This window comes from Terrapene carolina, unplaced genomic scaffold (assembly GCF_002925995.2).
Source record: "Terrapene carolina triunguis isolate 2854851 unplaced genomic scaffold, T_m_triunguis-2.0 Scaffold833, whole genome shotgun sequence".
Lineage (NCBI taxonomy): Eukaryota > Metazoa > Chordata > Testudines > Emydidae > Terrapene > Terrapene triunguis.
The window spans coordinates 2709865-2733473 of NW_020665184.1; the positions used below are offsets into that span (position 1 = coordinate 2709865).

Below are 23609 nucleotides of genomic sequence, written 5' to 3' on the forward strand. Positions count from 1 at the left end.
CCTTAATGGGGACAGAAGAAGAGAGCCAGGATGTCCTTCCAAAGACTCAATGAAATCAAGATACCCTGTTCTAATAGCACATTCCACTTGGCAGAGCCAGCCGGGATTCCCCACAGTAGCGAGAGCTGCTCAGCAGAACACATGGGAATCCTGATATCCCTTTGTTAAAGGATTCTGCAGCAGTTATGTTACTGCAGCAGGTGGGCGCGTTTGTTTTACCTTGAGGATCTACTTCTTTAGCCATTTTAAGAGCATCCGAGTTTGCCAGATCCATGTTGGCTGGAGTCACCGCAAGAATCAGGCTGCTTTCTCGGCTGATAAACTGCAAGATCATGTCCTTGATCTGGTACTCAATATCTTGGGGCTGGTCTCCTACCGGCACCTTGGTGATACCCGGAAGGTCGATCAACGTCAGATTCAGCACTGAGGAGAGAGAAAAGCAGAGAGCTCATGTGGTGTGAAGCGATGCAGAACATTTTATCCCTGCAGTGTGTGGGGGAAGGAAGGGGCGTGAGCAGGGGGTGCACAGAGGACCAGCTAGGATATTCTGTTTGTCCTCCGTAGATCACTGCAAAGCTTGTTGCTCGGGAACAGATCCTGGTCTTTGGGGACCTTCAAACCTCCCTCTGAGATGCTGTTTCTTTTCCATTCATTGAAGTGTCACCCATTTCTCTAGTCTTTGCATTTAGAAGCCTGCTGACATACGCGCTCTGATCGGAAGAACGCAAGTCTCACTCACCATGTGGTGAATATACTCTCAGGTTGATGGGAACGGGAGAGATTCCTTTATTGGTTCCTGTGGCCCGGTCTGTCTCTGCTTCGATCTCCTGCCGAACCTCGTCAAAATCCGTGAACTTTTTGGATTTGCAGTGCAAAAACTCTGCATATTCTGGAAGAGAGATACCCCCCAGGTTTGTAACAAGACACACCGGTTTGCAGCTAGCCTTCCTTTACCAGCAAGAGGGCCAAGTTCAGCCCCAGTGTAAACAGACCCAGGCCCCAGCAGACTTGCTGCTTACACCAAGACTGAACATGGTCCTTGCCCTTTGAAACTCAGCAGTGCAGCATCAGCCCTGTGGGAGCCCACTGAGCTACACACCAGAGAAGAGATGCTGGTGCAGAAAGCAGTCATGAAGTCACACTACGCTTTGTGAGCATGATGGGGATTCAGAGCTGGGGGCAGGAAGACAGGACAGTCTAATGCAGGAGAGTTGGGCCAATCAGGAGAATGCAGCAATGATGGCTAGAGACTGATTCAAAGCCCCACCACATTCACCCACCCCCAGAGGTGACACTGCCTCTCAGGAGCACCACACTTGTGGGTGTACAAAAAATGATGAGAGCTGCCTCTCTCAGTACTGTGGAACAGAAGAACGGCCATACTGGGTCAGACCAAAGGTCCATCCAGCCCAGTATCCTGTCTTCTGACAGTGGCCAATGCCAGGTGCTTCAGAGGGAATGAACAGAACAGGTAATCATCCAGTGATCCATCCCCTGTCCCTCATTCCCAGCTTCTGGTAAATAGAGGCTAGGGACACCATCCCTGGCAGATAGCCACTGATGGACCTATCCTCCGTGAGCTTATCTAGTTCTTTTTTGAACCCTGTGATAGTCTTGGCCTTCACAACATCCTCTGGTAAAGGTTGACTGTGTGTTGTGTGAAGAAAAACTTCCTTGTGTTTGTTTTAAACCTGCTGCCCATTAATTCCATTGGGTGACCCCCTAGTTCTTGTGTTAGGATAAGGAGTAAATAACACTTCCGTATTTACTTTCTCCACACCAGTCATGATTTTATAGACCTCTAGCATGTCACCAGGAAGTGACCGAATTATTTCCAGTGCTCTTCCAACAGCTACCAGAGGGGGGAGCACACCCTCCCAGAAACAGGGTTTCAGACCTTAACTCACAGCTAGAGCCAACCCTCATCCTGTTTGCTACAAGCACCTTGCCTTCAAATTCAGCCAAGCCTCTGGCGCAGGGACTCGGTTTATACAGCACAGAACACAACTGAAGTGCTCGCTCCTGATTAGGATCTCTGGGTGCTTGGGGAAGAAGAAATGGAGGTTGAGCTGCCTTCCTTGTAAAGGTCCAGGAGCCCACACGGCAGAGGTCAGGGCACAGAGAAGTCGCTTTCCAAGGAGGACATGGGCCTGAGTTGTTTGGTTCCCCTACCCAGCCAGCAAGCTCTTCGATTGCGGCCCCTTTGTGCTGCCCAGAGGGAAACAGTCCCTGCCCCAAAGAGCAGACAATCTAAATAGACGAGGGGTAGGAGGAGAAACTGAGGCACAAAAGGAAGCAATGTTCAAGGTCCCCAGCATGTCAGTGGCAGAGCTGGGAATAGGACCCAGGCGTCCTAGTGCTGCACACCAAGTACACTTGAAGAGGGGGTGAACTGCCATTTCGCTTTCAAAGGGAACGTCCGTAGCCCGTTCCCCTGCAGAGCTTAGACACCAATAATCAACCTCTTCCCAAACCGAGGCTGCAGAGTCCACCTGCCTTTAAGATTCCAGGTGCAGGGCACAGCCCAGGATCTGCTTCCCCTTTAAGGTCATTAAGGAGCTATGTTGCTGCCTGCCATAAGCCACGGTAACTGCAGGACAATACAGATTTCTCTCCTTATATGAACACTACAACGCCTCTTACCGTGGAGCCCGGATTAGCCATGCAGACTCCTGCCAGCCCTCCACGGACTCTGCGCTGCTGTACGTTACAGCTGCACTGCTCTAGTCAAGGCCATTACAGGAACAGAGCCACCCGTGAACAGAGATGATTCCTAGTGTTGCTCTTGCGCCTCTCACATCAGAGGGCCAAGACTGGTCTATGCTGGACAGTTAATTTGGATTAAAGGTAAGGGGGGTGAATGTGAAGTGCAAGAGCTGTTCCTGGATAGCTCCATGTGTAGACACACCCACTGTGCTTTGTAGGTGGCCCTCTCTAGCCCACTAAAGGGGAAGAACAAGGAAGCTTTATTCTGTGGCAAGTGGAGCAGAGCCAGAGGTTCAAGCTGGCCAAATAGTCATGCTGTGAAAGCCAGCAAGCAACGCAAGGAGTGGCCCTCCCTTCCGCAGAGATCACCCAGTTGTGTGTGTTTATTTGGGGCTGCTGCTAATCAGGGATTAAACCAGTCTAGCAGTCTCCTCTGGCTAAGGCGGAAGGAGCGAGACAATGGAAGCCAGCAGGCTCTATAGGTTAAGGTTCCACCAGCCAAGATTTTTCTTGCAGCCTCTGTGCTATTAACAGCTGCTTTGATGTGGCCCTGAAGTGAAGCTTTCCGTTCCAGAAGGGAAACGGCCCGTGGGGGAGATGCTGGCACACACTGGGTGTTGGTTCCGGCACTAGGGCTAGCTGGTGAACCTAGACATCAATGCCAGTGTTTGTTTGCAGAAGGACTGTTTGCCTTTCATTCTCTGCCCATCATTTTCAACACTCCATTGCTGGGTTTTTGAGCCCTGAACAAAAGGTCTGAGTCTAACCTGCCAAGACACTCATTGGCTGCATCTGAATGGCTGAGTGGACTGGGAGGAAACAGATTGCAACGTTCTAGGCGCAGGTTCTGATCAGCCCATCACTCAGGTGTGTGAATGCCAGGTGAGAGTCACGGCGTGACCACCGAGAGATCCCTTAGGGCCACCAAGCCAAGAAGGAGCAGAGACAGCTGCATGTTTAGCCCACACCACTTGCTCCCATTCAGGGATCTATCGGTATTGCAGGTGTCACTGCCGATCAGCCCTGCTTGGATCTGTGCTGACAAAAGTTCACTTCCAGTGAGGAGCAGCAGGTTAGTGCTGTCCAGTCTTTAAACACTAATCCTAGACATCGCTGGGAGGGAGGTGGGTCTCCTCCCAGAGGGGAAACGGAGGCATGGAAGTGTGTCTGTCTGTGTCTCTCACTCACACACTCCCGCAGCTCTGCCACTAGTGGGTGTGGGTGTACGTACATATTTTCTTACAATCCAAATATAGGGTCACAGGGACCATTGTGATCTAGTCTGACCTCCCATACAACACAGGCCAGAGAACTTCTAAGATAAACGTTTAGACCCCCCCCCCCCCGCCCTCCGACTCACACTTCGGTACCAAATGCCACTTAGACGAAATACACAGCATCAAGACAAGACCATCCCTCTCTGCCCTGCCCCGTCCCATCTGGGTTAGCAGTGCAAGGAAGGAGAGCCTCGGTTCTCCCCTCCCCTAGGCTCTAAGGAATTTCAATAGCTGGACCAAGGAAAAGCGTCAGACAGACTGAGCCTCTTCTGGGATCCCATGGGTCACGCTGAGGAGGCGTCTCATCACTGCTTATGAAGAGCCCATTCAGTGAATGGGGCCAAGGGGTTTGCAGGCTGGAACCCTCTGGGAGAGCAGTCATGCTAACTGGAAGGCCTGATGTCGGGGGCGCTCTCTCTCTCATGATACTGATGCCCCTAACTGGCATATTTGGTAATAGTATCGTGGTACCACCCGGGAGCCTCCTCATGGCCCAGGATCCCATTGGGCTAGGCGCTGCACAAACACAGGCCCCGCCACCAAGGGGGGGTGGAGGGTCTATCAATGCAAGCTCATGTGACTCTGGGCCTGCACTGCCTCCCTCTGGGAGAGAGGAGCAGGAATTGAGCTGGTAGAAAGTTTGAAAGCAGTTCTGACCTCACTGGCATTTCCCAGAAACAGGTTGTTTTTTACATGAGGGCAACAAAGTTAGGAAAAGAGTTTAATCACTAGCCCTGGTCACCTGCCTTCAGGGCCATGAGAGCAGGCTCTGCCCCACTGGCACCCCAAAATAGCTGGCCGGTTGTGGGGCACATTTCAAGAACTCCTGGTCTAATCTGCTCTGTAGCTTGCACCCATCCAGTCCCAGAGCAGTCTCCATCCAGTCAGAGGAAGACAAGAGGGAACACCAGAGAGCTACTGATTTGGGATTTAACAGCCCCCAAGTATTGACAAGAGCAGCATGACTCCTGGGAAATGCGAATGCCTCCACACCCAGCATGTTCTGCACTTCAAGCAGAACTCTCCAGTCATCACTTGCACGGAGCATCACATTGCACTCTAGCAGAAAACGTAGCAAGATTTGACTGCAGCTGAAAATCACTTCCCCTCCTTTATCTATCAGCCAAGACCTGCCGCTCAGGTTTCACTTTCTCCTGCAGCCAACCACCAAACTGCAGGCACCAGCTGTTAGACAAAGAACCCTGGACTTGGGTCTTGGGAGATTAAGAGCTTGGAGGCTCACCTTCACCAGTGAGCTATTTTACTGCAGAGACAGCGTTTAAATATTAACCCAGCCACATTCCTCCAACCTTAGGGATGCCTTCGAATGGGTGGTTGGCTTGAAATGGCTGAACTGAACTATGCTGGATGCACCAAAAGCAGCTGCTGCCTGTATGCATGCAAGGCAGCAAGCAAATCAGGAAGGTCCAACCCGAGAACTTTGGCCTTATTTCAAACACCTGCACAAGTCTCCTCAGTGCTAGCAACAGTGCCTGTGCTAAGTTCTAGATCAGTGGGTCTCAACCAGAGGTCCGGGACCCCCAGGGGGTCCTCCAAGCATGACTGGCATTCGACTCGCTAGGGCCCAGGGCAGAAAGCCAAAGCCCAGCCACACAAGGCTGCAGCCCAGGACCCCGAGCCCTGCCACGTGGGGCTGAAGCTGAAGCCTGAGCAACTTAGCTTTGTGGGGCCCCCTGCGGCACAGGGCCCCAGGCAACTGCCCTGCTTGCTACCCCAATGCTGGTCCTGGCTTTTGTATGCAGAAAAACAGTTATGGCACAGCTAGGCTGTGGAGTTTTTATAGCATGTTGAGGGGCCTCAGAAAGAAAAAAGGTTGAGAACCCCTGCTCTAGAGGAGAGTTTAGGGCCCCCAATCCAAAGCTCACTGAAGTCAAGGGAAAGATTCTTCCATTGATTTTAATGGGCATTCAGCCCAATAGGAGGGCCCAGCACAGTCACTCCATTGGTAGTGCAAGCAGCACTGCGTCATGGCAACTCCAACTAATCCTACTTGCCTACACTGCTCCGGAAACAAATCCACAGCGCTCCAGCGGTCCCTGAAGTTGGTCCTGTGCAACAGACTCCTCCCCAAGCCAGCCGAGACTGACTCGCTTCCAGCTGCCTGACCCCTGCCCTGCCCCGCCCCTTGCTCCTCCTCCAGCCTTTGTCTCAATTCCCGCGCCAAGAGTCACCTGGTCGCATCCCCCTCCTGGGTCTCAGGTTACGAAGGGGCGGCCATAGCATCCCTGCAGGCAGCTGGAGCAGCCCCCACAAAAGTCACACATGCTTATTCCCACTACCTAGACATTGGTGCAATACACAGGGAAACTGAGGCACACACAGCATTCGTTGAAAACAGTAAGACTCACATACAACACGGGAAAATCCCCACTTCGTCACACAAACCAATGAGCACAGTTTGACTGAAATTTCGCTAACTCTTCATGTACTTTGGACACCAGCTATTAGGATTATTGCTCCAGGAAGCCTTGAAGATGCAGCCACATTTGGGGTGTAAGTTTCAGTCAATGCTCCAAAGAGAAGTCTGCCAAGCTGCAGTAGCTTTCCATAATATTTAATAACGTGCTTGCTTATTGGGCTGGCGACAACCATCTCATCTGCAGGTCAATAGGAACAGACCCTGAGTAGCGACTGCTCCCAACCTGTTGTCAGGGGTGGCAATGCACGAATTAACTGCTGGCAGGTCTATTCCCCCACTTCCCTCGGAGATCTGAATGGAAAGTTCTCTCTCCAAAAGAGTTAACCCGTCTTGAGTGCAATACAGAATTCACACCTGACAGCACAGCCCCAGGGTCCTTTGCCATCGACTGTTGTGACTGCACTTCTCCAAACCCAATGGGTAGAGAGGCCCACCCACCTCTCCTGGAAAAAGGACAAAGCAAGGGAACCCTCATGCATATTTCATCCAAAGGAACACAACAAGAGAGATCTTCCCAGAGATCAGGTTCACGGGCATTTTAAGCATGTGCTCAGGTTAGAGTTGGGCTTGTTTTTAGCCTTTTCACATTTATCACGATCCGTATCTGGGGCAGAGAGCCATGATCCAATAGCAAGGTCTGTTTCTACGGTTTCCGTACTTGTGGGACCTTAGAGACCATCACTCGCACAGTAACAAGGAACGGTTAGACTGGCAGGAGAAAAGATATAGGCCATGGTTTTATAAGCAAGTTTGTTTTGTGAATAGTTGAAGTTCTGCAAAAATCACATCCGCTCACACCAGGAGAATGGGGTTGCCCCTGTGCTTTGGGATCCCTAAATGCTCATGATCACGTAAGAAAAGCTATGAAGTGTCACAATGCCTCAAAGTTGTATTTTTATTGGATTAAAAAGCACTGCCATCACGATCTGGTGGAGTAAGTTAAACCCCCTCTAAAAGGCAACACTGGTAAAGCAGCAACTCCCTGACCTTTTCATTGGGAGAATAGGAATGGCTTTGTGTTAACGGACCACCACGTCACAGCAGCAGCAGGGAGCTCAGTCTGACAGCTCCATTTGGTCTTTCACATGGGAACAGATCAATTTGCCCAACTCTCTCTCTGCTCTGAGGAATAGCAGCATGAAGCTGCATGACCCAGGAGGGACTGAGGCCAGGGACAGAGAAGAAAATGCAAACTAACAAGGAAAAGGAAACTTTCTGGTAATGTTAATGCCTGCAGTGATAGGTTCCCTGCCCAGACCAGAAGTGGGTTTGTTAAAACCTTTAGGGCTACAGCTGGTTTTCAGACATCACATATTTCCAAGATTTTAGGCTAGAAGAAACCATTATGACAATCTACCCCTCTAGAAGAGGCCAGAGTTTTGTATTTGTGAAGGGCTGGATTTATTTAGGGGAGGGATAGCTCAGTGGTTTGAGCATTGGCCTGCTAAATCCAGGGTTGGGAGTTCAATCCTTGAAGGGGCCACTTAGGGATCTGGGGCAAAATCAGTACTTGGTCCTGCTAGTGAAGGCAGGGGGCTGGACTCAATGACTTTTCAAGGTCCCTTCCAGTTCTAGGAGATAGGATATCTCCATTAATTTTTATTTTTATTTTTTTTTAAATCAGAAGAAGTTCATTTGGACTAATCGATACTGCTTAACTTACAGTGTAAACTGACAGACTAATGCAGAAGTGATTTGCCAGAGTTTCCACCAAGTTATCTATGCCTGTGGTACACGTTCTTGATTAGCTGCACGCTGAAATGACAGCACTAATGCCAAATTACACAAAACAAGCCTCCTAGCTCATTTGCCACTTACAAGGCGGCTTTCATCTCCTGAGCAGCACATTTGCTTTGCAGCAGCTTACAAAAAACCACCACACCCCCCAACACCCACCTTGTTCCACGAGCATTTAAGAGAGCCAGAGCGGTTCCCTACATATTCATAAACTTGTTAAGTGGCAAGACTACAAGGGTCTTGAACACAGACAGACATTCAAACAGATTTGCACTTTTTCTGATCTGCGGTGTATATCGAAAGCAGCATTTGCCAAGGGTACTAGACTTGTTACCCAAATGGAAGAGGAAACTTTAGGCATCCCCAAGCCCACATCCGTAAGGGAACAGCTGGTGTTTTGATTTATGGAGCAACAAGCTGTTCAGCCCCCCACTGTACCTGTTTTTGAGAAGATTAGCTGAAGAATAAGAGGACGTCGGGTGACAATTCCAGACCCACGGGGAAGAAAGTCTCTGTAGGGAAATAAAAGAGATGGAGTTACTCACAAGGCTAAACAACTAAGGCATTCAGAGACTACAGTGAGCAGTAGCATACAAGCACCGTATTATTTGTATAATGGTAACGCCTAGAGATTCCATTGTGACAAACCCTGTACGTGCTTCCTGGCCCTGCTGAGCTTACAATCTCCTCCATTTTACAGATAAATCATTTGTCTTTTGTTGTACCTCAGTTCCCCAAAGACACTGGGGATCTGTGGCAGAACCCAGCGCCCTAGCCACACCACCATCCTTCCATTCAGTTTTTACCCAAGTCTCCCATATTCACAGTTCTTAGAGAGGAAACCAGGAAACCTCATTACAGGAATGAGTTTCTCATTCTCCTGACTACCAGGACACAACCTCTCCTGAGGCCTCTGGAGAGGATGCCGCCAGTTTTATACTACAGCAGAGCTGGGGTAGATAGAAGGAGCTGTATTGACATGCACATCATGCTCTAGTATCTGAAGAGACAAGCAGCACTGTCAAACAGAGGGACGGACAGCTCCCGTGTCCTCAGGTGCCCCTTTGCCTTACAGCTTGTAAGTGGTTGATATCAAGGTTCACAGCAGAAGGGTCTGGTTTTCCAGCCACCAACGTTTTAATAATGATCAGAGATTGCAGGGTTGTTAAAAATTGTGTGCTCATCATGGTGAACTCAAAGACAGACAGTTTAACAGGGGAAAGAGACTCAGTCATTTTCTTTTTATTCCTGGAAGCCACACGGGCGTAAGTGATTCGAATTATTTCCCAGAAGAGCTGGATTTCTGATGAATTGCAGAAGACAAAGAGCTGGCAACACTCCTTGGACACAGACAGAGCTCTTGGAGTGAGTCAACCCCACCCTTTTCTATTGGGTAGAAACTCAAGTGTGCAGAGCCATTGTGAGAGTCCAACATGTAGGCCTCTTCTGCCCGGAAATGGTGCTCCTCCACATCCTAGACATGCTGTTTTGTTAGAGACAATTACTGCAGCCTGAACGGCTCCAGTTCTTCTCTAAGACAGCACTGAGAAGAGTTAGACAGAGCTGCTAGGGCAGGAGTGAGGGGCACGTCATGCAGGTTTTCTGAGCCGTTCTTTTGTCTAGCATTCATGGCTTCACCTGCTTTGAAATGGAAGAGAGAAATGCTGCCTAGGAAAGACTGTGCTGAGAGCTTTCCCATTTGTTTCAGCCAGACAGTCATCTGGCCTTCTCCAAATCCCCCTACAGTGGGAAGCTTTTGGCCTTCCTACTCCTATAGCTTCCACTATCGCTGTGATGCGCTGCAGCTGTGCCATTTACTCTCTCAGATAAGGGGTAAGATAAGCACATCACCACAGTGTGAAGAAGCCTGCCAGGCATCTCCATTATTTTGCCCTTTAGCTATTACACATGTGAGTGACATTTGTGTACAGTTGTGTTAATTTTGCAGACTAGGTGTGCAAACTGGCAAGCCTGGCACACTGGGTGCCCTCATTAGACCCCAGGGTTAACAGACTATGACACACTTTTCCTCTCAGGTCTGTTTCAAGCTGCCTGCAGACTCAGGAAGATGCCAGGGAGACCCCACTTCACATTTGCAAGGTTAGCGTCTAAAGTGGAAGCTTGAGTTGTGCAGAATCTGACCATCATGGGTGGCTACATGGGCCAGTGCCAAAGAGCAGGCTGGGGGCTAACACCATTCTGCCCAGCTGGTGTCTTGTGCTGTAGTGATCACAGCTCTGTAGCAGGTCACTCAGAGAGCACTGCATGAAGAACGCTGCGCACACCCAGCTCAAGTACAGGTTAGCTGAACTGGGCTAGAGCCGAGAAAAGGAGCCGTCAGAGCAAGTCCAATGAACTCTTCACACCAAGCATGTGGAACAAACATCTTCCCACGAGACCGGAAATACAGATTCCGTGGACACAACATCTGCTCCTGCAACAGCAGCGGGCGGGAACCAGCAGGAAGACAAAGTGTTTAGTCTGTCATGGAGGTCTGCTCTCCTTGGTTTATTTTCCCTTGTGCTCTGCTTTGCTCTAGTGCTACCTTCCAGCCACAACCCTCAGAATAACCCAAGATACGGAAGTCTCACACGAGTCCTTACGTGCCATTTGGAACATGATCACTGTTCTCCGGCTCAATACACAAGATGATGTGAGCCTGTACTCCAAGCAGCCACACACCCCTCCACAAATCAGCAACTGGCTTCCTGCCACCAACTTCTACCCCAGCCCCATCTACTCCCATCTTACAGGAAAAATCATAGAAGATTAGGGTTGGAAGAGACCTCAGGAGGTCATCTAGTCCAATCCCCTGCTCAAAGCAGGACCAACCCCAACTAAATCATCCCAGCCAGAGCTTTGTCAAGCCTTAAAAACCTTTAAGGATGGAGATTCCACCACCTCCCTAGGTAGCCCATTCCAGTCTTCACCACCCTCCTAGTGAAATAGTGTTTCCTAATATCCAACCTAGACCTCCCCCACTGCAACTTGAGACCATTGCTCCTTGTTCTGTCATCTGCTACCACTGAGAACAGCCGAGCGCTATCCTCTTTGGAACCCCCCTTCAGGTAGTAGAAGGCTGCTAACAAATCCCCCTTCACTCTTCTCTTCTGCAGACTAAACAAGCCCAGTTCCCTCAGCCTCTTCTCGTAAGTCATGTGCCCCAGCCCCATGATCATTTTCATTGCCCTCCGCTGGACTCTCTCCAATTTGTCCACATCCTTTCTGTAGTGGGGGGGCCCCAAAACTGGACACAGTACTCCAGATGTGGCCTCACCAGTGCCGAATAGAGGGGAATAATCATTTCCCTCGATCTGCTGGCAACGCTCCTACTAATGCAACCCAATATGCCATTAGCCTTCTTGGCAACAAGGGCACACTGCTGACTCATATCCAGCTTCTCGTCCACTCTAATCCCCAGGTCCTTTTCTGCAGAACTGCTGATTAGCCTGTCGGTTCCCAGCCTGTAGCGGTGCATGGGATTCTTCCGTCCTAAGTGCAGGACTCTGCACTTGTCCTTGATGAACTTCATCGGATTTCTTTTGGCCCAATCCTCCAATTTGTCTAGGTCACTCTGGACCCTATCCCTACCCTCCAGTGTATCTACCTCTGCCCCCAGCTTAGAGTCATACCCGAACTTGCTGAGGGTGCAATCCATCCCATCATCCAGATCAGCAATAAAGATGTTGAACAAAGCCGGCCCCAGGACCGACCCCTGGGGCACTCCGCTTGATACCGGCTGCCAACTAGACATCGAGCCGTTGATTACTACCCGTTGAGCCCGATAATCTAGCCAGCTTTCTATCCACCTTATAGTCCATTCATCCAATCCATACTTTTTTTAAACTTGCTAGCAAGAATGCTGTGAGAGACCGTATCAAAAGCTTTGCTAAAGTCAAGACACATGTCCACTGCTTTCCCCATATCCACAGAGCCAGTTATCTCATCATAGAAGGCAATCAGGTTAGTCAGGCATAACTTGCCCTTGGTGAATCCATGTTGACTGTTCCTGATCACCTTCCTCTCCAAGTGCTTCAAAATGGATTCCTTGAGGACCCGCTCCATGATTTTTCCAGGGACTGAGGTGAGGGTGACCGGTCTGTAGTTCCTCGGGTTCTCCTTCTTCCCTTTTTTAAAGATGGGCACTATATTTGCCTTTTTCCAGTCGTCCGGGACCTCCCCCGATCGCCACGAGTTTTCAAAGATAATGGCCAATGGCTCTGCAATCACATCAGCCAACTCCCTCAGCACCCTCGGATGCATTAGATCTGGCCCCATGGACTTGTGAATGTCCAGCTTTTCTAAATAGTCCTGAACCTGTTCTTTCACCACTGAGGGCTGCTCACCTCCTCCCCAGACTGTGTTGCCCAGGACAGCAGTCTGGGAGCTGACCTTGTCTGTGAAGACCGAGGCAAAAAACACATTGAGTACTTCAGCTTTTTTCACATCATCGGTCACTAGGTGGCCTCTCCCATTCATTAAGGGCCCCACACTTTCTCTGACCTTTTTCTTGTTGCTAACATACCTGTAGAAACCCTTCTTGTTACCCTTCACATCCCTTGCTAGCTGCAACTCCAGTTGTGTTTTGGCTTTACTGATTACACCCCTGCATGCTCAAGCAATATTTTTATACTTCTCCCTAGTCATCTGTCCAAGTTTCCACTTCTTGTAAACTTCCTTTTTGTGTTTAAGCTCACTGAAGATTTCACTGTTAAGCCAAGCTGGTTGCCTGCCATATTTGCTATTCTTTCTGCACGTCGGGATGGTTTGTTCCTGCGCCCCCAATAAGGCTTCTTTAAAATACAGCCAGCTTTCCTGGACTCCTTTCCCCCCCTCATATTAGCCTCCCAGGGGATCCTGCCCATCAGTTCCCTAAGGGAGTCAAAGTCTGCTTTTCTGAAGTCCAGGGTCTGTATTTTATTACTCTTTCTTCCTTTTGTGAGGATCCTGAACTCAACCATCTCATGGTCATGGCTGGAGACCTGACCGGTTTGTTAAAACCGGTCTTAAATATGGGTGATAAAGTAAGACCACGTCTCTCAATAACCTGTTCTGTTTGCCTCTCTCCTCTTCACCGGAGACTGTTGGAATTACATTATACTGTCCAATTCAGGGGCCTGATCTCAAAACACGATGCACTTACATGGCACTTTTGTACCAAGGTTACTGGGGCTCTAGAGCACCAAGATATAGAAATGACAACGTTCTGTTCCGAAGGAACGTGAACACGGCTGCTAGCATGCAGATCCGCATCATCAGAAGACATTCCAAATCCCATTTTAAAACGGTTTGGAATTGCAGTGGCACGCTTTCTGTATGGGACCAGAGAGCACAGAGATGATTGAAGTACCAGTATCGGTCACTGGGCTGCTCGGACCAACCCTTGGAGTTAGAACTAGTTTTCTGGCATTTCTCTCTAAGGATGTTCTGGTCCATTTTTCTAATTGGGAAGTGAATGTTCTTTTTAAAAGGTTGTTTTCATTGTGGGCTCAATGTCTGGGCCCCATCAACAGTGGCTGGGGAAGCTGAATTAGAAGCAGTGTAGAGGGAACCTTGAAATACAATTCTAGAAACCTTAGGTTCTGTCCACACTATGATTAAATCATGCTATGAACTAAATGGGAGAGGCTAGGACGGCCCAGAACCACCTTAAGGCCTATGCACTATTTGCCCAGTTAATAAGTTGGGGGACAGGGAAGGCCCAAGATAAAAGTACAGGCTACTTCTACTGGAGGGGCGGGGGGGGGGGGGCGCAGAAGCAAAATAGCCAGCTTGCACTTCTGTGTTCCGTAACTAGGAGACGGAAAGGTTGCTTGTAACTCATGTTTGTTTTGTTTTTCTAAAAGGTGACCCCTGAGCAGGCTGTGTGATCCAGCCTCAACTCAGAGTCACCCACGTTCTCCAGGGCAACCTTCTGAGATTTCATGGGGGGCTTTATCTTTACAAAGCCTCCCCGTTTCACCTGCTAAATCTTTGTGACATTTGCCTTCAGTGCCCATGGAAATGACTTCCCTCCCCTACATAACAGAAGTTCAGTTTGAGCTCTATTTTAAGATCCTTTGTGCATGGACCTTGCTCTTTTAGACTGTAAAGCGGCATGCACACCCAATTCTCTATAAACAGAGAACGCTTTACAATCCCATATTCATCTGTTACAGCGCAGCAAAGCCGAGGCGATTAACAGAACGAGCTGCACTTCCACGGATTTTTGTCTCGCCTTCCCTCAGGCTGAATAGCACCCGTACCCACCCGACTTTACACTTGACACTACTTCGTGCTCACAACCCCAGTGACAAAGGGAAGTGGGACTGCAGCGCAGTTGCACTGTGAGTCAAGGGCAGAGGCAGGAAACAGAACCTAGATTCCTGCTGCATGTTCCTTTCACACAGGGCTAAAGGAATTAGGCCAAACAGCACCAACTTGTTTGCCATTATGTCCCAGGGTCAAAGGTGAACATGGTTTGATCCTGCAGGAGAATGCAGGGTGACGTACTATTTGAATGTAAAGCTACAAGGGAGATTACGTGTCCGCTGTTTAACAAGAGGTTACTTTATTGAGAGGGAGAGGGAACGCCTATGCGGCACATGAGATGTGGGCCAAGCTTTGTGTGGTACAGAAGTCAGTCCGTTCCTAAGTGGTGTCCATGAATGGCAGGGTGTGGGCGTTTTACAACTGAAGGGCGTTGTCACATTCACTTTGGGTCAGGCACGCTTATCTTGTTGGCAGCATAAATGGGAGTCGTCTTATCCATGAGAAACTTCAGTCCAGAAGACGTGTCAAAGGGGACTAGGACCCTACACAAAGGTCCTTTCCCCATTTACAATACTAGGGTGGAAATGGCTCGGTTGTACACAGTGAGGCAGTAACTGGAATGGCCAGTTCTGTGAGAGCTATTAGCAGCCAGGGTTTGAGCATGTGAAAAGGGTATTCCAAAAGCAAATGGAAGTTGGGCCAATAAAAGACATTACCTCACCCACCTTGTCTTTTCAAGACACTGCCACAGCATACAAGACTTCCTGTATTGCTGCTCTGCACCTGCTAACCTGCCTCCAGTTTACCCATTATCAGGCAATCTAGCTTACTTAGCTAGATCGAAAGGGCAGAGGTCCACTTTCTGAAGCTAGCAGGATGCCATTTAATACCCTTCTGTTACTAGCACCATCTCCATTAGCAAAGGCACTTAAAGTCAGCTCCCTATCCTCAAGTTTCTTTGTATTTCACCACTTGGAAGGTCTTGCTTGCACTTGTCAGTCTCCTTCTAGTAGAGTTTAAATCTTCCTGGAATGCTGTTTATCTTGGCAGATCCTTCATGAGGACTCTTTGCTGTGTTTTGAGGAAGAGCAGGCATGGAGGGGCTTCCTCCTCCACCCCCCACAATGGCAGACTTGCTGGGTGGCTTTGGACAAGTCACTTTACCTCTGCGACTCAGTTCGTTTATGATCGCACCCAAAGGCCCCAGTCAGGATTGGCGCTGTTGTACCACGTGCTGTACAAACACAAACAAACAGACAGTTCCTGGCAGAACTTACTTTATAGCTGGGATAACACGTCCCTCCCAAAGGGGGAGGGGAGGGATTTCATTAAGATCTGTAAAGTGCTTGGAGAGCCTCAGCTAGAAGTTGCTCAGACGTAGAACGAAGTTCATAAAGCCATATCCTGGCCCGAGGATAGATATGGTCTAGATATGATGGGAACCGTCTCCCATGCTCCAGATGGAAGTGCGTCACTGACAGGTGCTCACTTTATTCTTGGTTACTTCACTCTTTTCTGTGGCTTTATCTCAAACCAGCTCGCTCCTCTGTCATGGATACTCTATTTCTCCTCATACATCTGAGACCACAGGTATCATTCACTACTCCCCTAGCCTAGTAATAAAATCTTGATCCATTCAGACAGAGCCATAATTCAGATGCACTGAGCTGCATCTCTATGGGCTCACTAAAATCCAGCAAGACAACTCACTCTACACACACTATTGATTTTAGACCAAATCTTAAGACCGTGTGTTAAGTATTACTACCCAGCAACTTGACATAAGAACCGGTCATTTGTATCTTTATCCTACCCCTGAAACATCAACTTCTCATCTAACAGAAGCTGTAATAGTCTATCAGCATTGTTTTGGAAGTTGTGTTTCTCTCTACCTTAGGCTAGATTTATAAATACAGATTTGTTTATTTGTTGCCTATCTGATCCATTTCCTCTGAAGCTCACTGCTGTTGCTCCAACATTTCACTATTAATGGTGGACTGCAAGTGTTTTACTAGAGATTGCAGGATGCAAGCAGGGGTGAGTACAGAGCTGTTCAGAAGCACGACTGCTGCTGCATTTCACCAGAATTGAGATATTTAAAGTTGCCGAGAAACCTCATCTGCATCCTTCCTGGTTTCATTAATGTTTTATTTACAACCACTAACAGTATTGATAACATGTTATGAACAAGAGATAATGGCCACATTGACAATATAGTCGAGGAACCAAATGTCAATGGACAGACCTCCCAACTGTGTGGCTCACAATGACTCCATTGTCATCCTCGGGCCCAGTGAGCCAAGGACCCACTACAAGTCAATGGTCAAATTTTATGTAGATTGAAATGTCTTTTACACTTCCATTTGTCAGGATGTCCCTGACAGAGCCACTGCAGGGGCAGTGGGAGACTCGGAGCATTTAGCACATTTGTACTGACACTATAAGGGTTCCAAAGATGGATTAGTCAATGCACATTTCATTTGTGACATCAACAGGCTGGGTTAGAATACTGCTAGTAATGCAATTTTAATGCACCACTTTATATTTCCTCTTGCGTTTCTCTCCATAAGAGGGTTGAAATGACTCATCTCTATTGAGAAGTGCATGAGGATTGGCAAGAGCACCCACTATTCTGTTTCCCCTCGCATCTTTTTCAGTGGATATTAAGGGCAAAATAGCTTCACCCTGAATACATTTTAATCCCTGCATCTCATTAAAATAATTAGCGCACTTACACTGGAACCCTGAACATCTGAGCTCAGTTCCTGCTCTGCCACAGCCTCTTTATGTGACCTTGGACAAGTCATTTTGTCCATGCTTCAATTTCCCCATTGGTAAAAAGGGGCTCAAACCTTCCTTTGGCTCATCTATTTAGACAGAATTTCAGAGCCCGGGCTGTTTTCCTGTGTCTGCACTGTGCTCAGCACTATGGGATGCCAATTTAATTGAGGCCTCCAGGCTCTACCACAAAACAAATAAATCAAAATTGATTTTGAATAATTAACTTATGTCACAAGGATCCAAAACCCCTCAGTGTGCCACCCTCCTCCCCCATTATCTTTGCCCAATAAGCTAAATAAACCTCAAGGCTTGCGATTAACCCGAGCAGGTAAAGCCAAGCATACTCCTTGCTTTCGGAACAAGAAGTACTGGAGCTCAGTTGCCATTACAGCCTGGGAACATGCACTGCTATCAAGGGAAGCAGACCTAAAAGGTTAGCTCTCATTACTGGTAGAAAGTGGCAGTTTTTCCAGCATTTCTCAGGATTTCTCTGTGCCTAACTAATTAAGGCAGCTCTGAACTTAAGGTAGCCTGAGATGTAGTGGTGTCACTGGAGAATCTTGCCCCTTCCTCTGATGCATCTGGGGACAGAATACCAAAATTGCTTGGCCATTAATGACACTTCCTAGGCAATAATTTACAACCCACACATTAGCTGGCCCTCCAATTTGTTACTGTATTACTATTAAACTAGACCAGTATGATAGCGCAAACAAAAACCTTAAAGGGTAATTTACCAGCATCAAATATTTCCATTTATAGGCAAGAGGGTCAGTAGTTTCAGAATACAAAAGGATGGAAATTTTTATGAACAAAGCCAGTAATTTGTTAGATGGAAACTGATCAAAATAATTCCCTGTATTACTAACATTAGCCATTACTCCAATATGCCATGGTGAGAGCCACTGAAAAGCTGTTTAAAAAAAAAAAAATACAAAAAATAAAATTAGTTTCCTTTTCTTTGCTGGCATCACTCACATTTCAACTCTTCACTCAGCTCCCACAAGCTTACCAACAAACAGGACTGGTCTATTTCACCACCTTGTTTTCATGCATCAGCCCAGTGCTATTCTGTTTGGATTGCAAATATCCCCCAGAGATGTTGACACCCAAACAAAGACTATTTACATAGAAATGACTTACATTTCCATTAAGTGTTGCAAATAAAACTCAAAGCCCATGGGGCTCTTAAGGAGGGGAGATATTTGGTTTTCTATTCAGGTTCTTTTAAGACACTCATCACCATTAGGGCCAGAACCTGCATAAGTTTAATTTTACACATACAAGCAGTCCTCTTGACATAAATGGGACTACTCCTGCAAGTAAAATTAAGCAGGTGCTTAAGAGTTCAAAGATTCTGGCCCACTGCATGGAAACTAACGATTTACCTTATGCTTGTATGCAGTGTTGTTGTAGCCCTGTAGCCCAGAAGAAGAGCTCTGTGCAAGCTCAAAAGCTTGCCTCTCCCCAAAAGAAACTGGTCAAATAAGGTATCACCTCACCCACCTTACCTTAAGCTTGTTAGGCTCACTATCTACAACAAATTTTATGCAGCATGGTTCTCCCTGCATCCCTCCAATGGCTCCCCCTTCTCTACTGCATCAAACATAGGCTGCTTGACTTCACTTGCAAGGCATTTATGCCTTCTCTCTCATTCACTAGATGTCAACTCCCATCTCTGACCAGCCAAGATCCCAGCACCCACTTGTTACATTTTCAAACAAGCCCCTTCATGTATTCTCCCCAGCTGCCCCTCACATGTGGGAGCAGCTCCCTGTAAACGTGCCTGTTTCAAACTCTGCTTTGTTGTGATGCCTACAAAGACTTAACAATTAAGCTGCTGGTCTGCTGAGTGTACTGCTTCCACGTTGACCCATATGGTCTCGTTTCCTTTTACTCGCCCATTAGTCTGTCTGTATCCACCAGTCATTTAGTCTTATGCCTAGATTGGAAGCTCTTTGAGGCAGGGACCAACTTTTTGTTCAACGTACAGCACCCTGCACAATGGAGTCAGCATTCGTTCCGAAAAGCCTGAACTGTCCAACATCCAGCCCCCACCCTCTCACACACAAAATATTAGCTCCGTCCCAAAGTAGACGAATCCAGGTCTATCTCCAAGTAAGTGTACGGCCTTCTTTCGATACAGATTTAGAACATGGAACTTAGTAAGCATTTGTATTGTTGTAACACATCGTGAGAACCATGGCGCCACGATACAAGCAGATGGTCCCAGCCTTGAACATCTTACAACCTTAATGCTGGGTTAACTGTTTCAGGGCTATTAATCCTTTATTCTGAACCCTACTGCAAAGCAGCAGCTATAACAGACTAGCACTATTAGAACTAGATGTATTTAGATCTACATTCCCTTTTAATTTTGTCCCAAATGCTTGTCTAGTTATGTAGTATGAAAGAGAAAAGTGGAAGTTACCATGCCATTGTTATTACCACACAGTAAGAAGCTTCTTGGTCTTGTGGCTCAGAGTGTTGAAACACTACTTTGAGGACACCAAGTGAAGGCAGAATTCACCAAAGACATAATAATTACCCTCAATTATGAGCACAAGGGCCCCACTGTAATATAAAGTTAGAGATACAAGAGTCGACTGGAAGATTCCAGGTTACCAAACAAAAAAAAAATGTACAAGGATTTCGCCTCACGTAAAACCTGCCTAATTCAGACATTTATTGAAAGAGATTCTATAGATTTTGGTGAACCCCTTATTAAAAGCCTCCTTGTTAAAGGCTTAAAAGCCATGAAACAAAGATTTGTAATTATGGTGCTGGGCTTGCAGTGTCACTATAATTACAGGCTGCCAGTATATCCATTGGCAGCTTTTGAGGAGGTAATAACTTGACCACGTTGATCCCTATTGTAACAAAGCTTGGCGCAACGCATCAGCCCAGGTGCAAGGTTTGTTTTCCAAAATTGGATTTCAATTGATCCAGCTGCCTTTTATAAACCTAGCAAGTAATAAAGATGGAATCGGTGGGCTTCCAATTCCCCCTACCACACACCTCTTTGCAAGCTGTTAACCCAGAACGTGGCTCAAACCCGTGTGATAATGAAAGACCAAGCCTCAGATGCCACATCACAAGGCCCCCGATTCTGATCTCAAACATATGGGCACATATTGTCACCAACCTGGGGAAATTTTAAATAAGTGAAAAGATTCAACTGCAGGAGCAAGACAGTGGAAAACCCCATGTGACCTTCTTCTAACAGAAAAAATTAAATTATTGGTCTGAGATCGTTGTGATTAAGAGGCTAAAGCATCCAAAAAACCGTAGGGAAAACAGCCCAGCCTGTGTCAAACAGAACACTGCTTTTTGGAAAAGAGCTGATGAAGGCACGACTTCTACTCAAGTCCAGGCATTACAGAGGAGGTGGGGAGTGGAACTGCAGGACAGAGTTTTAGGCACACTCAGATACTCTACATATCAAGAACCACCTAATACAGTATCTGCTTTAACCCAAATGGGGCCCCACTTGTGCTGCGGGCTTTACAGACATATTAAGAAGCCATCCTTGCCCAAAAGGCCTTACGCAGTCTAAAACAAGACTAAGGGTGGGAGGGGAACAGAGCCACAGAAAGGTAAAATGACAAAGTGACTTGTCCAAGGTCACCCGACGGGTCAGTGGCAGAGCAAGAACTAGAACCCAGGTCTCCTGACTCCCAGTTCAGTGTCTTATCCACTGGACCATGCTGCTTCTCAGTGTGCCTCACTGATCTTTATTGAAACTACCCATCATCCAATACCATGAGGCACTGCTGGAGACATATTTCATAGTAGCAGCCGTGTTCGTCTGTATCCGCAAAAAGAACAGGAGTACTTGTGGCACCTTAGAGACTAACAAATTTATTTGAGCACAAGCTTGTGCTCAAATAAATTTAAAAGTTAGTCTAAGGTGCCACAATCCTGTTCTTTTTGCTGGAGACAGATTCTAGACATACCCCTTTAGTTAAATTTGTAGTACATTATAAAGAAATCCTACAAGTAGCAAGAGTCACATTAGTTACCAGCCCTTCACCACCATCCTTTAAAGCTAGGACAAGCTATAGAAAAGGCTGGGATTAAACACAGAGAAAACTTAGATCACTCTAGCAAGACAAAACAGCCCCTTGTAAGTCCTAAATTTTGTCCTAAGAAGTGACTTTGTTCCCCAGGTCACAGGGGTTAGGCACTGTAGAAGCAGAAATTATTAAAAGCTACTATTCATCTCCAGAGTCAGACAGGTGTAAGTCAAGTCTTTAAAAACCCAAAGCTTTAATGGAATCTGAAGTCCACTTGTGCAGTAGCTACCTTCTGTCATCACATTACCTTGACACCATCACCTCAGCCTCTGCCCTACCTCGCCACCCTATCAAGCCCACTTGTTGCATCTGGTCTTCGAATGTGAACTCTCTGTTTTAATCTTCCTAGATCCTGCAGCCAGATCCATGAAGGGTGGGTCCCATGCAAAAGCCTAATGACTGCAACACAGGTTTATAGTTTCCAGGTCTGTGTGTGTACCGCACTAGCAGCCCCAATTTAAACTGAGCCCACTGGACATTATTGCCATAGTAACAGGAAAAGATAGCCTTAAAGCTGAGTCTGCGTTTTCAAAGATTAACTTGAGTACATTAATAGAGTCATGTTGAACACTATTAAAAAGAACAGGTTCCAGTTTCTAGGGGCCTTGTACTAAGAATTGCTCTCAGGATACCTTGTCAGCTACTTTGACATAAGACTTCCCTCCACTCCCTTCAGACACTTGTTCTCCTGTAGATCCTTGTACAATTTTTAAAAGTGTCTTGCAGGTAATGATTAAGGAATTAAAAGACGCTGACATCTACCCAAACTAATCCGCAAGGTAAGTGCCAGTCAGTAACACAACAACCCAAGCTGTTCGGTTAAAGTATCACACAGAGCTTGACTTCAGATCTTGAGCTACCAATACAAATAAAACACAGATGCACAAACACAATTAACTCTAGCAATCCAGGTTATTTTTAGACCATTGAAATAAGACACTGACCAAATCCAGCCTGACTACAGAAGACAGATGCACTTTCTTTTTCACATGATCAATTTTCAGCAGTTTCTAAAGTCCACCTCTGCTCCATTTTTCACTGGTTTGGAAAACGATCACTGAACTGGGGATCATCACTTCAAATTACATAGTCCATGCAGTACCTAATGCAGATCCAGTGTGTGCAGGGTATACATGAAAATGTGTTTAATGTACAATCAGTAATATCAAGCGGGGTGCTGGCTCCTACCACTACAAAGAGTAAAGATATTCCTCCTTGGAGCATAAGGAATTAAGACGGATACTAGAATAACCCTCCATGCCAAATGGCCTACTCTGCTCTTATCACGCATCTCTAGCTTCTTGCATCATGAAGGATCCCAGCAGGCATTACAAGTTACTAGCCCCAATTCGGATCTCCTTGACTTGAAAGGGAGATGGCTTAACCACCAGACAAACAGGAATTACCCCTCTTCTCTCTCTCTGGGGTAACATACAGCACACCAGGAGAACAATGGGGGTGGAGAGGGAAAGGGATCTGGGGACAAAGGCAAGACGGTGGTACCTGGGACCTTATGGGGTCGTTAAGGAACATACAAAGTGGGCAAGACCTCGGCTTCTGCTGCAGGAGCTGGGGAGGGAGGCAGTTAAGGAAAAGTTGTTTATTGGTAACAAACAGCCTCCCCCCATCCTAAGCTGCAGTCTCAGCACCTCACATCCTGCAAGCCACAGTTCCAAGGGTCCCTTCAGCAGGCACAGGGACCACAGCAAGTGGGGCCAACGTCCTCAGCCCCGTTCCCAAGGTTCGGGAGGGTGGGAGGGACTGGGGCAGGCCCAGCGCGAGCCCCACATTAAGTCACAGAGAATTCCCACCCCGTCCTCCAACCACCGGGGTGCAGGACAGCTCCGTGTGAGCAGAATCCCGTATCTCCCGCCACATACACCGGAGTCCTGCTACCTGGGCAGGAGGGGACAGCCCAGGGGAGTTCATGGCTCCTGGGCAGGATGGGGGGCAGGGCCCCAGCCACTGGGGCAGGGGACAAATGGGGGGAGCATCCCTGTGTCCCAGGATTGGGGGGCACCCAGCCACCTAGGGGGAGGGGACATGCCCAGGGAGTGCTCCTGCCCCCCCCCCCGGATGACAGGCCAGAGCCCCCGCCCCTCAGCCAGCCCCGAACGACCACGCTCCACTGCTATTCACAGAGCGATCTACGCCAACTGCGTCCACGGAGACCCCCCCTGGGAAAGACCCCGGTTTAAGCCACTGGCGTAAAGGACCGCGGGGTCCACACAAGACTCCCAGGCCAAGCGCGCTCTACCCAAGCCATGGAGACGCGGCCCGGCTAACGTCGCCGGGGGAAACACACCGGGGCGCCCTACGCCAACGGCGCCCGGCTCCGCT

At 47.8% G+C, this 23609-nt stretch overlaps 1 protein-coding gene across 1 annotated transcript in view; it reads right to left on the reverse strand.

Annotated features, from left to right (window-relative positions):
* DNM2 (dynamin 2) overlaps positions 1–23609 on the reverse strand; it is a 54705-nt gene that overhangs the window by 30554 nt on the left and 542 nt on the right. The window contains exons 2-4 of the mRNA XM_029913705.1: positions 8599–8672; positions 740–889; positions 81–423 (exon numbers count right to left, since the gene is read on the reverse strand). Of these exons, the coding sequence (XP_029769565.1) occupies positions 81–423; positions 740–889; positions 8599–8672 (567 nt within the window). The remainder of the gene's footprint in view (positions 1–80; positions 424–739; positions 890–8598; positions 8673–23609) is intronic.